Source organism: Molothrus aeneus, chromosome 6, assembly GCF_037042795.1.
Source record: "Molothrus aeneus isolate 106 chromosome 6, BPBGC_Maene_1.0, whole genome shotgun sequence".
In the NCBI taxonomy this organism is placed as follows: domain Eukaryota; kingdom Metazoa; phylum Chordata; class Aves; order Passeriformes; family Icteridae; genus Molothrus; species Molothrus aeneus.
In genome coordinates this window covers 29,315,702-29,331,080 of record NC_089651.1, presented here as the reverse complement: position 1 = coordinate 29,331,080, position 15,379 = coordinate 29,315,702, and the positions used below count along the sequence as shown (strand labels likewise).

At 38.3% G+C, this 15,379-nt stretch overlaps 1 protein-coding gene and 1 long non-coding RNA gene across 2 annotated transcripts in view; one reads left to right on the top strand and one right to left on the bottom strand.

The window, feature by feature from the left end:
- LOC136558126 (uncharacterized) overlaps positions 1–8,647 on the top strand; it is a 37,358-nt gene extending 28,711 nt beyond the window's left edge. Inside the window, exons 3-4 of the long non-coding RNA XR_010783836.1 lie at positions 913–1,077; positions 8,367–8,647. This is a non-coding gene — a long non-coding RNA (uncharacterized lncRNA). The remainder of the gene's footprint in view (positions 1–912; positions 1,078–8,366) is intronic.
- The window catches only part of DCAF5 (DDB1 and CUL4 associated factor 5), a 67,250-nt gene that overhangs the window by 5,480 nt on the left and 46,391 nt on the right, over positions 1–15,379 (bottom strand). The window contains exons 7-8 of the mRNA XM_066552430.1: positions 12,192–12,258; positions 2,630–2,757 (exon numbers count right to left, since the gene is read on the bottom strand). Coding sequence (XP_066408527.1) covers positions 2,630–2,757; positions 12,192–12,258 — 195 coding nt within the window. The remainder of the gene's footprint in view (positions 1–2,629; positions 2,758–12,191; positions 12,259–15,379) is intronic.

Genomic DNA, 15,379 nt, shown 5'->3' with positions numbered 1-15,379 from the left:
TGATGCAAATGATTATTTTAGTTTGCAGCTGTACTTCTTCATACAATTTTACTGAAGTTCAGTGAATGAAGGGCAATGAACAGTTCATCTGGGTTGATGTGTCCACCACACACTGGCTGGAGTCAAGGTTCCGAATATCTTCTGTTAATGAGACTGTTGGGTCTTATTTTTGGTCCCAGCAGAAATCAAACCCTAAACCATTGAATTGCTGAATTGTATTCTTGTGGGTGCTTTACAACAAAATAAAACTAAAGCAAAAAAAAATCACCACAAACATCAAAATCATTCTTGTGAATACTACTCTTTTCTGTAGGCCCGAGATGAATTTGTATCTCATTTGCAATCAGCATTAAAATAGCAAATGTGTTGATAGAAGCTCATGTAATTATTGAATAGCTTGATGGTGCTGCTATCAGTTCCTCCCTTCTTGAAGTACTAAATTTAGGCCAGCTACTCTAAAAATTAAGAGCGCAGACAAACAACTACTTGCATCCACATTTTTAACACATCATCATGTCTCTACAATGGTTTCTACAATTGCAACCAACCACAGTGAAGTTATCTTCTGTGATTTAATTCCAGAAAGGGTTTTAGAAGGTACTTGAGGGATAATAAAAAGAGGGACACTTTTTAAGCAAGTGATTAAAACAAATAAAAAAAAAGGAATAAAATAAGAAAACATAAAAAATTTAACTATGATTTTTATTTATGATTCCTTCTCCTGTCATCCCAATTTCTCTGAGCAAGCACATCAAGCACTTATAAAGGGGAAAGAAAGATAGCCATGCAAAGGAAAGACTTGTGTTCCCAGCAGTTTTTAACGCAATAAATGGCCCCTCAGAATGGCTGGTGCTGTTTTTCCTGTCTTGCCCTTCTGCTAGTGGCAGTTACTAGTCTCCAACCTATCCACAGAAGTAGCTGGAATGAAGAAGAAACCACCTGCAAACTGCTGTGCACTGAAGCAGTACCTTTAGAGAGTGAAATCACCTTTACAGAATGAAGACATGAGCACTGGAACAACCCGAGCCCCAAACAAGGCACATTACAAGCAGAGACAAAAGGACACACAACAAAAGGGTAAGAAGTTCTGGCTGGCCAATAAACTTAATACATTAAACACCTTTCCCTTAATTTGTTTCTAGCTTGAAATGTCTGGGGAATTCAGTTCCTTCAAAGCAGCTGCACAAGTTCCACTGCACACAAATTGACACCACAGGAGTTCTCTTCTAAGGAAGCGCTCAAGCAGAGGTGTCTTTGAAAGAGTTACACAACCTGTGACTGCAGCCTTAATCAAACTAACCTTTTAATCACTAGGCAAAAAAAATGCCCTGCCAAAACCCTAGCAGAAGTACACAAAAGCAACACGGGGGATGTTTATACCAATGCTAATCCAACAGTCCAAGCACACTCATGCAGGAAGGATTCACAGGGTGAAGGGTCAGCAGATCTAGAATCCAAAAGGGAAAATTCAAGCTGCATGAATCAAGTTCCCAAAGCAAAAAAAAGAAATGTCACTGGCAAAACTTGTTAAACAGTGGCAGTTTGACTGCTTGGAAATTGAAAAATCACTGAGCTGCTAAGACTGTTCAATGCACTTTTGTTCAAAGCCTGTATTTAATATATTTGTGATCAAACCTGTCAGGCAGGCAGCAGAGATGAAGAGAAAAGGACTGCAGTACCAGGGGAAGAGAGAAGAGAAGGAAAAAGCTGAACTGAAAGTCAGAACCCAAATGCTGGTACTAGCTGTAATACAAGCAATGCAGCGGGGCATTGAGCCATGGTCCCAGGATTTTGGGTCAGTTCTGGTCCATAACTTGTACATCACTAAAACACTCCTCTGCAGGACAAGTTCATGCTGTCAGCTTGTACCTGACAAAAGCATTTGCAGAATTCTAACAACATTATTTATAGCCATATACAGGTAAGACTTTCATGAAGTCGTTCAAAAAGTAGTTGGGATCAACAGCAGTTCTTTTTATCCTACTTCAAAATTAAATGGTTGTGGTTTTTTCTACACCCTTGGTAGACCTAAGTTATAGCAAAATATCTATGGCAGCAGAATGCAAATCACATTAGTGTAGCATAATCCTTTGCCTTCCCAACCCTCAAATAACAAAACTGGTTTTGCCTTGCTCCCACAATATTGACTGTCTTTCCTTAAGGAAAGAAAATTTCAGAACCCAACAAAGTTTCTTATCTCTTTCAGTTCCACAGAAAAAGGTAAAAACTTCCTAAAAGTACTGTACATTGTTAAAGGATTCAGAAAAATGTTGTGCAGGGTATTAAGAGTTCTTCCTCTGGAAGTCACAGAAAAGGTATGTTGAATTGATTCAATGCACAAATACGTACAAAAGATATTGAAGGCCTTCTGAGGCATTATTCAGCCTGGTCAGTCTAGGCTAAGGTTCATCTCTTTGGAGGTACTTTTATTAAATTTTAGACCAAAGTATCACAAGTTGTAGGAGATCACATTAGAAGTGTAACCAAACTCACCTGAGCAAACAAGACAAAACATTTTATAAAACACTAAGAGAAGACAGAGTGGGTGTGGACCAGAATGATGCTGAGCAAAACAAAGCATTTTTTCCTGAAAGATTAAAAGAATATTTTTTCTGGTAACTGATCTTACCTTTATAATCTTTTCAACACCAGAAGAACAGATCATGTAGGTGTGAGGATTAAACCTCACTTGGTTTACAATTGACCGATGACCTTTCAATACCATGAAGGCACCATTGACAACCCTGCCAATGCCACCTAGGGGAAAACAAGAACATGTGGACATGAGTAATTAAATCTTCATATTACTTTCAGTCATAGTCATTTAAAGTCTTATTATATTTGACAATGCATTTCAGCTTTATTTTGCAGTATTTTAAGGCCTGTGTTGACTGCAGAATTCCAATTTTATGAGCAATGCCCCTATGAGAAGCTGCAAGTTTGATGAAAAGCATCCTTCCTGCAAATTAGGACTTAGAGGCTTGCTTTGATTCATTTAAACAAACAATCAAGGTTTTAACCTAATATGACAAATATGCAAATGAGAACAACACACATAATGAAATCACCAGTGAAACCTAAGGCATGACACAGACAGTTTGTGAATCTAAAGCAGAGACAAATAAAAAGGTTGACTTTTAACAGCAATACTATTTTTTAAATTTATTTTTTAAATCAGCAATTTATTACTATCACAGTTGACTCTAGTCTGATGAGTAGGAAGGACCTGAAATAACACATCTGAGCAGTGGGTTATATCATTCTTTGTCACAAGGCAGTGAATTAGCCAAAGTGGAATGCTTTTGTGCTAGTGGTAAAACTCAAACCAAAAGCCAATTAACTTTTCTGCTTGCTCATTGACTCTTACTAGGTCTATACACCAAAGCAAGAAACAGTCCCACAGTATTTTTTTATATTCATTGACCCACACAATTAAAACTACAAATTTGCTAGACAGCACAGCTGTGTATTTGAATAAACAAGTGTCCATCAACACGCTATGACTTAACATTTTCAGTGAAAGAAAACAAAACTTTTAAATGCTGGGAAGTAAAAACTGACAATCACTTCAGATGAAAATCAACTTGCTATTCAAAACTTAATATGTTGTAAGTGCACCTTACAGAAAATTAAAATAATTTCACTAGCTTCTGTGCTACTTACAGTAATCTTTACATTAAACAAACTTTATGTTCCTCTTGTTGAAAATGTTTGCTATCTTCCTTTGACCCCAACAGGAGCTATTTCAGCTGAAACAGTTGCTGGTTTAAGCCCTGTGTGGAACAACTTGTGTTCTAAAACAGAGTCAGAGTTCTCCTGTAATTCACACTTCCTAAACAAAAACTTGCTGTACCTTTGAAGAGTAGCAAGATAGAAGGTTCAAGGAAAAAAAAATGAAAAAGAAAATGCCATTCCCATACCACCTTCCATTTTTTAGGTTATACAAATGATGAAAACAACTGCAGCTAATGAACTTGTGTACAGCCCCTCTCCTCTTAGAAAGGTTCTATCCCTTTCACTCACTATAACTGCACTCTGAAGACCTGACTGATGTGTAACATGGACAACAAACCATGATAAGGATCTAGAAAAGAGGTGTCATCCAAGTCCTAAAAATCCAGAGACAGATCCCTGCCTTTGGACACTTCCATCCCAACTCATTCTATGATTCTATGGTTTTATAATTCTATTAAAGAACTCCAAAGCTTTCTGATTTAATATTGAAGTTCCCTGAACTCCTTTTAAGCAGCTATCAGTAAATTCAGAGAAAGCATAGTAATAGAAAATACTTCCCTCTTAAAATGAAGGTGAACTTCCCCACAAGGCTCCTTAAAAAAACGGACCAGTTACAAGAAATTGCCCCAGGAGAGGTACAAATCTTAGCAGTGAGATTTTACCAGTGTTATGGGAGGTTTCAATAATTTAAACCAGAAAGTATTGACTCCAGCAATACTCTGATAATCTTTGTGTCAAATCCAACAGACTGTCCCAGAACCTCATTTTTGGGCAAACCCTTGCTTGATGCAATTTTAGTCTACCAACTCCTTTGTGCTTAAGTGACACCTTTAAATAAGCTCTTAATACAAAGTCTTCTACATCCTTATCTTGAAAGCAGCCCCCCTATTTTATAGTAGCCCATCACAGCTGTCATCATATTAATGAGGTAGTTTTGCTTGAGAGGCATTCACCAAAACCACTACAATTACTTTAGCATCTGCACGGCAGAAACTGCCTGTGTCCAGACTTGTCTGGAATCCCCCATGTCTCTCAGCAGAGGCTTAGCTGCAGCCATAAAGCCTTTAGCCTTCTCAGAGTGTGAATTAAGTTTACTCATCTCTGCTAGCAAAAAAAAAAACCAACAAAAAGTGCATCTGTTTATTAAGTGGAGGCTAGCCATAAACTGCTCAAATTCCTGACGATATCTTCCTTTTTTCCATGTAATGAATTCCATTTCCTTTTGCTGTCTCCCCTTGAAATAGTACTTTTATTTGTATTGTTTCATCAGAATTGACTTCTGCTATCCTAAAACCACTCAAATTTTTCTTTTGAGTTTTGGGGTTTTTTAGTGGACAGGGGTGTTATTTTTTTTTTCCTTTTAAATTTAGTAGCATGCATGAGTTCTGCAACTCTTTAAGTATGGCAACTTCTTTATTCTTAGCTAGCTCCAACATGTATAGGCAGTGTTCATACAGAAGTCATTAGCTTACATATCTGTTATTAATCATGTATAAAAAAGTAAATCCTAAAGTCTTCAGAGGCTGACTACGCCAATTTTAGAAGGTTTATAATTTTATAACCTCTAAGTACTGGAGGGAAGAGATGGGTATGTTCTAGCTGATTTTGCAATACTACCCAAAAATTGTCATGCTTTAAGACAGTCCTGAGTAGTGGTTTAGTGTTCTAGCTGTGCTGGTCAATGGGTTTTTTTGGTCTTCTTTTATTTGATACTCAAAGTGAAATATCAAGAAAATCGCCCTTAATTTATACCCTGCAAATAAGTGTTCCAAAGAAGAGCAATACAAAATCTCAAAAAGTCCTTTAAATAATATCCTACTATGATATCTGATCAGCTTAAAGACATAGCTTAGTAAAGGCTAAATCTAATGTGCACATTTTAAAACAGATTTCCTGTACATGTTTGACAAGAATACTTTTGCATCACAAGGCCTCTCTACAGGCTCCTGTACAGAGGAAAGAATAATACAATGTTTTGAAGTAGTTGATGTCTTCTAAGTTGCCAAAGTGATTTCTTCTTGGTTTGCTTTATAAATTTATGTTTTAAATGTTAGGCTAATGAACTACTTCTTAATTATGTGGTTTTGTAAATACTGATGTGAATGATTTGACGTATTTCAAACATGCTGAAATCCCCATCCCAATAAGTTTTAAAAACTCTAGTAAATTGTAACAAAGGAGAGTGACAGATTTAGACATTAACCTGACTTCCTCTGCATGAGTTTTACAACAAGAAGCAATGTTTAGAAAAAGCCAGAATAAATTATTTGAAGGCTAAAGAAAAAGTGAAAGTGATAGATTACTGAGAAAAGTGTTCTAGTGCAGAAATCCTGTAGGAATGTAGAACAGTCTCCAAACTAATGGGAGCTGCATTGTTCCAAACATTAAAAAAACCTGTCAAAATGCCAGAGAACTTGTTGGGATAAGGAACTATCCTCCACTGTAACAGAGGAGTTAAATGACCTCATTCAGAAGCCTTTTCTATCTAGGACACTGGAAAAGAAATCCCACTGTTTGTTCATATAAGGTAGAAAGACATGCCACAGACTAAAGCATAACTTCATACAAGCCTTGTGAATTACTCAAAGTGCTGAAAACTCCTGAGAAGAACCAGATATTTGCAGCTGTGTGCCAGTGTGCCATAGCATACCACTCCACTGCAGTACTTGGCACTACAGTAGTAGCTCATTTAAATTTCATTTAGTTTTCATTAGTAATAATCCAGGGTACATTTAGACATGGGTACTACTTTGCATTTGAATCCTATGAGATCATAATGCGTTAACAAAGAGAGATACCATAGTTTGGAAAGCAAATGCGCAGCACAATACAAGCAAATGTGCATAGCATATGGGGCCTGTGCCTTCAGTGCAGCAGATTATGTTCAGGTACCTTAAAAGCCTCTCTGGTCATTCACACACCTGTATTTGTTTCATAGAGTGGATGCAGGTAGTTGGTTTTGCTCCTCAGAGACCCATCTGCAGAGAAGCTAGATTTAACACAAGCACTTTCTCCCTAAAAGCACAGGGTCCTGCAGCATCCCTTCTTCTGGGGTCAGGAATTGACTCCAGCTGTGGCAGCAGCCAGACTTACTGAAGGTTTCTCAGCAGCACAAGCACAGCTGACTTTGGTCCCATTAAATATGGAGTGAGAACAGGAAGGGGTGGCCAAGATTCCTTCTCCTCCTAGCATGGTAAAAGGAGACATTGAAGTTCCAAGTGCCCCCTCATAAGAAAGCAGTTTCAACTCCATTTGCAGAATGCTTCCTTTGACACCTGTGAATCCCCCCTCCAGCTTCCAGGTGAGGTGAAAGGATCAGCAGGGCCTTGCAGAGCTTTAGTGAAAGCACAGGGAGCAGTCAGCTGGTAGCAGCCTCTGCCTCAGACAACTCTTGTTCTTGCTCTTTCAGGCAATCAACTCCTTTGCCTGGCCTATGCCTAGAACCAGCCCCACAGTGGTCTTGTACCTCTGTGGAGGTTCCAAAAGCCAAAGAGAAAAGTAATATTAAACATGTAAAGACTATGCATAAAATTGTAGTGGTAGTGGCTATTTTTGGATGCATATTTTCTCCCTTCTTTTTTTGGTTCTAAATATCTGCCATACACCTTATCTATCCCAACTCTCCCACTATTGTTATCACTAGTATAGCTGAACAACACTATGAAAGCTAAGAAAAATTACTATAGAAATAAACTTTAGCACACCTTCACACTCTGTTCCCCCTCCTGGTCTGAGAGACACTGCTTTTTTGCTGTACTTAATGGCATAGGTTGCAACAGGTTTCACAATGTTATTGGAACTATGCAAATTACCACCAACAACTATGCTTTCTGAGTGTAATAGATATAAAATAAGTGAAATTATCTCACAACCAATAGCTGTCTACTGGGGGTTTTTGTTTGCTTTTTTGTGGTTGGGTTTTTTTTTGTAAACTACTTGGCTGTGCATTTCTTTGCACTGCTGACTGCAAACATTTTCAATACGACAAGAGAAAGGAGCTTTGGTACAATTAGATGGCCAGTTGCTAGGAACTAAAGCTTCTCCAGCCTCTCCCAGTGCTCAGTGTTATCTTCAGCTTTCTATTCCCAAATTAGACATTTAACATACTAAGGCTGATGACAGAAACACTCCTGGATGCTGAATCTTCTTTCACTTGTCTACAGCACTACAAAGCACCCAACAGTACCTTGTTTTCTGATAGATGCCACTTGGCCACCTGGTGATAGATTCCACAGGCCCATGGTATTATCACAAGCAAAATGCCACAGAAACCAGTCCCAATTCCCCTGAATACAAAACCTTTTCTACAATTACCCAGCACTTACTTGCTGTGTTAATCTAACAACTGTTCCATAGCACCATTTGGTCAACACTGACTGACCTGAAGAAAGAGACAAACTACAGTCCTAAATGTAAAACAGTTTATATCCCAAGACCACACCTCAGAAAAATAATTTTTTAAAAAACATAAACCTTCCAGAGTATGCTCCCCACTGGGTCAAGATGGCTTTCCCCTGCCCCAACTAACTGGTATGCATATATGCATATGTACCCATATATAAAATATCTCCAAAATAGCTAAAGATAATAAGAAACCCTTAATAATTTTTTTATTCATCTTCATTTTTCAGCCCAGAACTTTGAGAATTTAAACTACAAGCTGTTTCCAATGAGATAGCCCTGTTCAAATATTCTGAAAAGAGCTGTTCCTGTATTCTTCAAGCCCAAAGAAGTGCCAGCATTTACAAAGACCAAGGAGGAAGAAAAGGAAGAAAAGGAAAAAAGGAAGAAAAATTGCCTCAGTTCTGCTGGAAATTTGTGCAATTAGTTTAGTAACTGGACCACAATGACCAGCCCTTTCTTGCTTGCAGTTACAGTCAAAGGCAGAATTAAAAAGAAGTTTTGAAATGCAGTTTGCTGTTCTGATTTAGTAAAGTTTTGCAGAACCTGGTGACAGCTTGCTCACATGAACTGAAGGATCCCCAGCTGTCTTCTCAATCACAAATAATACCATACCCCTCACACAGCAGCTTTGAGCAATATTCCAAAAGCAAAGTTGCATAGATGATTCAGAGTAATGAGCGAGGAATGTAAACTCCATTTTGAAAACTTTTAGTCTACTAAACCCTGTTACTCCACAAGACAGGTCAGGTTCTGTCTTGAACAGGGGTTCTTTACCAGCTAATAGACCATGTTTAGGTTTAATAACATCTTAAGTGCTCATATGTTAATAGGCTTGCTGGACAAGTCATGTAGGACTGATGTCTCTTCTCACTTCCAGCTTGCATTGGAGTCAAGTAAAGGCTGTGGAAACTCAGGACTGCTTTTCCTTTTCTTCTGCCAAACTTAATATATTAGCTTTGCTAGAAGCTGCCTCTGAAAAAAACTGTGATACTTCCATGGATTACTTTAAAGAAGAAACTGGCTAAAAAAATTCATGAAACATTTGGCAATTATTTCTAAAGCACAGTGGAAAGCTGGATAGTACTTGGATGGAGATGAAAGTGGAAAAATGAGCAAACTATTCCATCTTTAAGAAACCACAAAAGGTGGTAAAAAAGCAACCAACCTTCTGGCATAGGAAATCCCAGCCTATTCAGAGTAATCTAAGACTATAGAAGGACACAGTCAGTAAAATTCTTCAACAGAGTGGCTTCTTAAGCAATTTAGGAAATAACTTTTTTCCACAAATCTCCCTGCCCCAAAGGGGGCAAAAATCTTGCCTAATTATTGGACCAAACAAAACTGCTTGCAGATTCCAGCTGATTATGGGAAAGATTTAAAGCAACCTACTGGAAGGACACTTCTAAACTATGACTATCTGAAAAAAAATCCAGCAGAATTTGTTCTATTCTCCTGGCAAAATACCAGTACAGGCAACCACATTTCTCCAACTTTAAATATGTTTGCAAGTGACTGGTATGTTCCTTCTCACCTTTCTTCATCTTTTGTTCACTAATGTTGCTAACCATTGGATAATCAGTACTTGGTGCACCTATAACAAAATAATTTCAGAGCATTGAAATAATAATTTCAGAGCATTGAGGATGCAGCTGTTAAAAAAGATAGAAGCTTAAAAAAAAACTTCCCTATTTTCAAATAATTGATACAATTTAAGGGAGTTTTATCATAAATATTTATAGCAACACAATGTCCGAGTTCAACCGGAAGGCAGAAATCAGTTAGAGAGATATTTTTATTTAAAATACCAACCAACAGTACAGGACATTACATCATCCTGTCTAGCTTGCACACTATTTTAAGTGAAAGACCATATTCCACTCTCTCAGATCACAAACCCAAAGGCACTCTTATTTTAGCTAGAACATAAGAACAAGGAGTTTTCCACCGAAGCAAACGTTTTCCTAAGTCTCTACATCCCTATGGCAAGACTATTTCTCCAAGGAGGAAGCACAGCAACATCTCTCTCTGGCAATTATTCTGAACAGCAGGATAAGATTTAAGAAAGGGCATTTCATCACATTCAAAATGGGCACAACCCTTCAAGAAGAGCTGAATGAAGAAAAGCAAAGCTTCAATAAGGCTATCACAGGCGATCTGGATGCCCAGTTAGTTATTTCCACAGAATCAGACCTCTGGGTCTAACAAAACCAAGCTTGTGAGTTTTGCTAAAATATTTCAAAAAGAGAACTGCTCAAGTTACAAGACATTAAGACATACACATTACTACTCCTGGATCTTCTGATTCGTTAGGCAACCACTGAGGGCAATTGATATTAAGTAATTAATTTTGTAACTGAAATGTTGCAAGTGTACTAACACCCTTCCTGAAGTTACAAGAACCAGAGACAAGAAACCTGACAAAACCAGATATGACATTGTTGTGTGGTAAATCACAAATTAAATTGTAAATTTGTTTGATCAAAATGTATCACCTATTTGTAAATAGCAACTATTTTTGCAAGCATATATCTTTTTACAGAGGGGCATCCTTAACAACTACTCTGAAACAGATTATTTTACTTAGCAATTATTTTGCTTACAGGTGCAACAAATACTAGCTATCATCCTTGTGCAAAAGCCCCAGATAAAAAGTTGGTTAAGTGCAGATGCCTGGGAAAAAAGTTTTCAAGAGCATCACAGCCATATAAACAGAAAATCTCAAATCCAGATTTTACAAAGGAAGTCAGGACAGTGTGGTGATATATGCAGAAAATATAATTCTACAGTCCACACAATAAAACTTACAAATAAATAACTAATTTTAATGTATGTAATCTTTGTTTTAACTAAGGCAAAAAAATCCATAAGTAGTAGTAAATCAGTGTCAAATGTACAAGAAAATCACACAAATAAAAAGAAAAGCAGGGAGATATCTCTATAAACTCTATGCAAAGATAGAAGGCCAAGCTACTGGCATTTAGCAGGACCATCTTCAGGGTTTGTGGACTGCAACATGAAATGTTGATTAACTAAGCAAAAACCCCAAAATTAGAATGTCATTTTCCTCAAAACCCTGCCATTAACTGAAGGCTATTCATCCTCTCAGCTGTGGATTACACAGCTGTTAATAACAGCCTTTGAAAATGAAACAAAATATTTTCATCTTACCTCTAACATAGCTTGTAATTTTCTCTCACTATTGCTAAAGTGTCTGAGACCACAGGATAACCTTCAGTTGTTCTTAATATCACTAAAATGTACAGTTTCAAGAGCCAGAGCCACTAAAAATGAAAACACTAATGCAGTTTTGAAAGTCTTGACTCTTTCAATTAAAACTTAACACCCTTCTAGAAGTGCAGTGATCTGTTTCAACAGAAGAGAGATGCTGATGTTGTATGGCTTAGAATGTCATATTGCCAAACCCTATACCTCAGCAGACCACATCAAATGAGACACTGACCAACAGTGGCATTCACAATGGGATTGTTACACTGCCCCCAGACTGCTGGCTTTCCTTTAACATCCTTCTCCTGTATTTCCATACAGAGCTGTGCTACTGCTGTTTGCTTACCATGTCTGCCCCAGCAGGGGAATGGGTCAGAACTTAGTCAAAAGTGGCCCTTTCCACCAGCTGATAGTGCTCCTCCACCCAGAAAGTAAAAAAGCATAATTCCTCTGCATTAGAAATCAGTGGGAAGATTTTGGTATAAGAGGAATGAGAGGGGAAAAGAGGTCAATGCAGTGGAGCTGTAAGGAGCACCCTGTGAACCCAGCACCATTTTATGCTGCAAGCTTTATTATGGGAGGAATGATCATTACATGAGAAGGGAAAAAAATAGAAAATCGTTATGAGAAAACATTCAAATGGCATTGACCTCTGTTATCCAGACATTGGATAAGGCATTTGTAAACTCTCCCTATCCAGCTTTCCTCAGAGCTGCTCTAGATTCACAATGTGAGAACAGCAATTATTTTGAAATACCAGTTTAGTATTTGTCAGACACCTGCCCCCCCACTCTTCCTTCCCCATTTAAAACAACATCAACACTTACCTGCTTCTGGATCTGGAGGAATCCTCCACATATACAAATTGAAGTCATCAGAGCCCGAAAGGATGTACTGTTAAGAACAAAAATAAAAGCAGTTTATCAAAGTATCACCTGAATGATGCTATTATACAATTGATCTACTTCCTCCAAACCAAAAATGAGCAAAAAAGAATAATTTGCATAATTCTTTGCACCTCATTGATCAGTTTACATTTAAATGGGGATGAAGTACCAGCACAAAAACGTTGCCTGCATAAATGGACCAAAATTGAAAAGCATACTTCATATATCTAATATCTACTGCCCAAAGTATATGTTTGCTTTGCTAAATAATGCTATGAATTTTGGTTAGCTTTAATATAAGCATGTCTATGTCCAGATCATACTCTCTATTTTTCAACCTGTAACTCTGGTCTTTTTTTGATGTTGAAGCCTTTGATAGCTTCTTTCCTCATGTCCCGAACTACCAACGAAAACTCCATCAAACACCTACCTAAGAAGGGAGCTGCCATGTCCATTACACACTGGCATGTCTATTACTCATTAATCCAGACACGTCTACCAAGACCATCAAAACTCAGTCACTAAGAATAATCTTGAACACCAAACAAAAAACAAAGCTAAACATTCACTGTCAGCAAGTCTCAAGTGGTTTAAAGCCATGGCCCTCCACCCCATTTATCACACTATTTATTTTTTTCCTGGTCATAGTTACTCTGAAGAGATGGGAGGCTGCCCTTTTTCAGCAGTACACAAATGATTAACAATGTCTTTATTGTGCAGAACTTCAGGCAATATGCAATTTAAAGTAGCTTAATATACTACAAGCAGGCACTGGAATGACAGGTGACATTTGACGTGGCAAAAAGCTTACGCCTCGCAGCTCTGAGAGGCCACAAATTGTGCCTTGTCTCCAAATACTTACTCTCCCATAAATGAGAGGGAGTACAGTTTATTTCTCTCCCAAATTAGAGATTAAATGACACACAGTGGAACCAATGGCAGATTCCAATTCCAGTTATACTGGTGTAGACAGTGTAAATAAAACTCTATTTCTCCACTAATGTTAGGCTGCAGTTTAATCAATACAGCCAAGAAGCTGGGTTTTTCATTTAATTATTATTAGGTAAGGGGAAAGGGAGAAAAATAAAGAAATAGACCCAGTTTGTCCCTTTTCTAACCTTTGATGGGAGAGAAATTCTGTTTTGCTTGGCTCAAATATAACTGGTTTCTGCCTTTCATTCTCCAGGGAAACATAAAATCATCAGGCAAAGTAACACCAAGCAGTGAAGAGACAAGTTCTGGAATAACACAGGACTCAGAAGCAAATAAACACAAAATATACACTACCACAGAAAAAATGGCTATCAATTTGTTTGCAATTTTTTTGCATATTCTGTTTGCAATGCTAATTACATTAGTGCATTGTTTGGATGTTTCCTATCACAAAAATGCAGTAACGAACCACTAAAATCCTTTCTCTGGTTTCCTGCTATCATAATCCAACCATTCTTTTCCCCCTCATCTTTAAGAGTACAGGATGTGAGTAAGCACTTATGAATGCAATTCTGCTCATTTTCTGACAGGTAAGAAGCACTGATCAAACAAAAGCTCCTTTAAAAGCTTGTGCACACTAGTTCAGAATCACTCATAAACCCATACTTTCCAAGCCAGAAAGTTATTTCTACAAGCCAACATGTTCAAGCACTTAGGCAATTTACCTTCCAAGCTGACCTGATAGTGCCAGGAATATGTGCTTCCCCTTTCATTTGACTGCTCATAAAATGTTAGCCCACAGCAGGCTGAGCTGCTGTGCCAAAACTGCAAGGATTAGGGTTTATATAGGAAACATCCCAGCAATTAGAAAGAAAGCCCCTCTAATATGTTTTGTTAAAGAAATGCTACATGGAAAAAAAAAGTCTCATTTGTATAGAACTGTTGCAAATTGTTACTATTTATTACAAATTGTGTTGTTGAAGCAGCAACTAATTTGCCAAGGACACATGACTAAAAACAGACTTGCAATTAAAACACCTGGAAAAGTCAGTATCTTGAATTTATGACCACATCTTTTTTTTTCTTCTTCTTTCCCCACATATCATAAACTAACAATGACAGGGCCCCAAAGTGACAGATTTCAGCTATCCTGCATGAGGCACACAGGACAGAAACAACATGTTATGTACATGCCAGGAATGGAGTGTCTGTGAGACCCTTCAAACCCGCTTCCAAAATTATTTGCAGAGGAACACTCTTTATGTCCCATAAGACTCAATGACCAATTGTGCAGGAAATGTCATGTGTCACTGCTCTCAGAAAGCAATATACTTGATGCACTGTCAAGGGTGCAAACAGGAGGACAAGACAAGTGATTGTTTCCCCTATCTGGCATTTTTGAGGCCACACCTGGGGTATTGTGTCTGGCTTGGGTCCCCCAGTACAGGAGTGATATTAACAAATTGGACAGAGAGCGGACAAGAGGGCCGCTGCAGCTGAAGGCCTGTGCCCTGCAGGGAAAATGTAAGAGAACTGCTTTTGTTTAGCCAGGAGAAAGGGAAGGGACAGAGTGGACCTCAACAGTTTCCCATTCTTCAAAGGAATACTGAGCAGCCAGGGACAGACTCTCCTCAGAGGCATGCAGCAGTGGATACTCAGCAATCAACAGTCACAAGTCACAGCAAGGGAAATTCCAGCTGAGCACAAAGGAACAGCAAGTTCAGGAGCATAACAAACACTGCAACTCAGCCCCAGAGAGATGGTGGAATCTCCACTCTTGCAAATCCAAAATTTACCTGAACAATTCCCTGAGCAATCGGATCTGAGAAGCAACTAAAGTCAGGTGATCTCCAGAGCTCTGTTCTGACTGTTTTTTTTTCAAAGATTGCCAAAATGAAAAGGGAAATAATTGTCTTGGTGGACTAGGCTTGGGCTTTGGGTTACAGGGGGGAGAGGAAGGAGGAGATGAGAAATGAACAGTGTCAGGAAAACGCCCGCCTGAAACCTTTACGCTCCATCATGAAAGTACTAACGGCAAGACAGGCCACAGCGACGGGATCTGCAGCTCAGCACATGGACTTGCATAATTTAAAGTGATCACAATCTGGGGAACTTAAAGGAAGAAATTGATGAAGCACCTTAAAATGGTTTACAGAATCATAGAGGGGATGAGGCTGGAAGGGACCTTTGGAAGT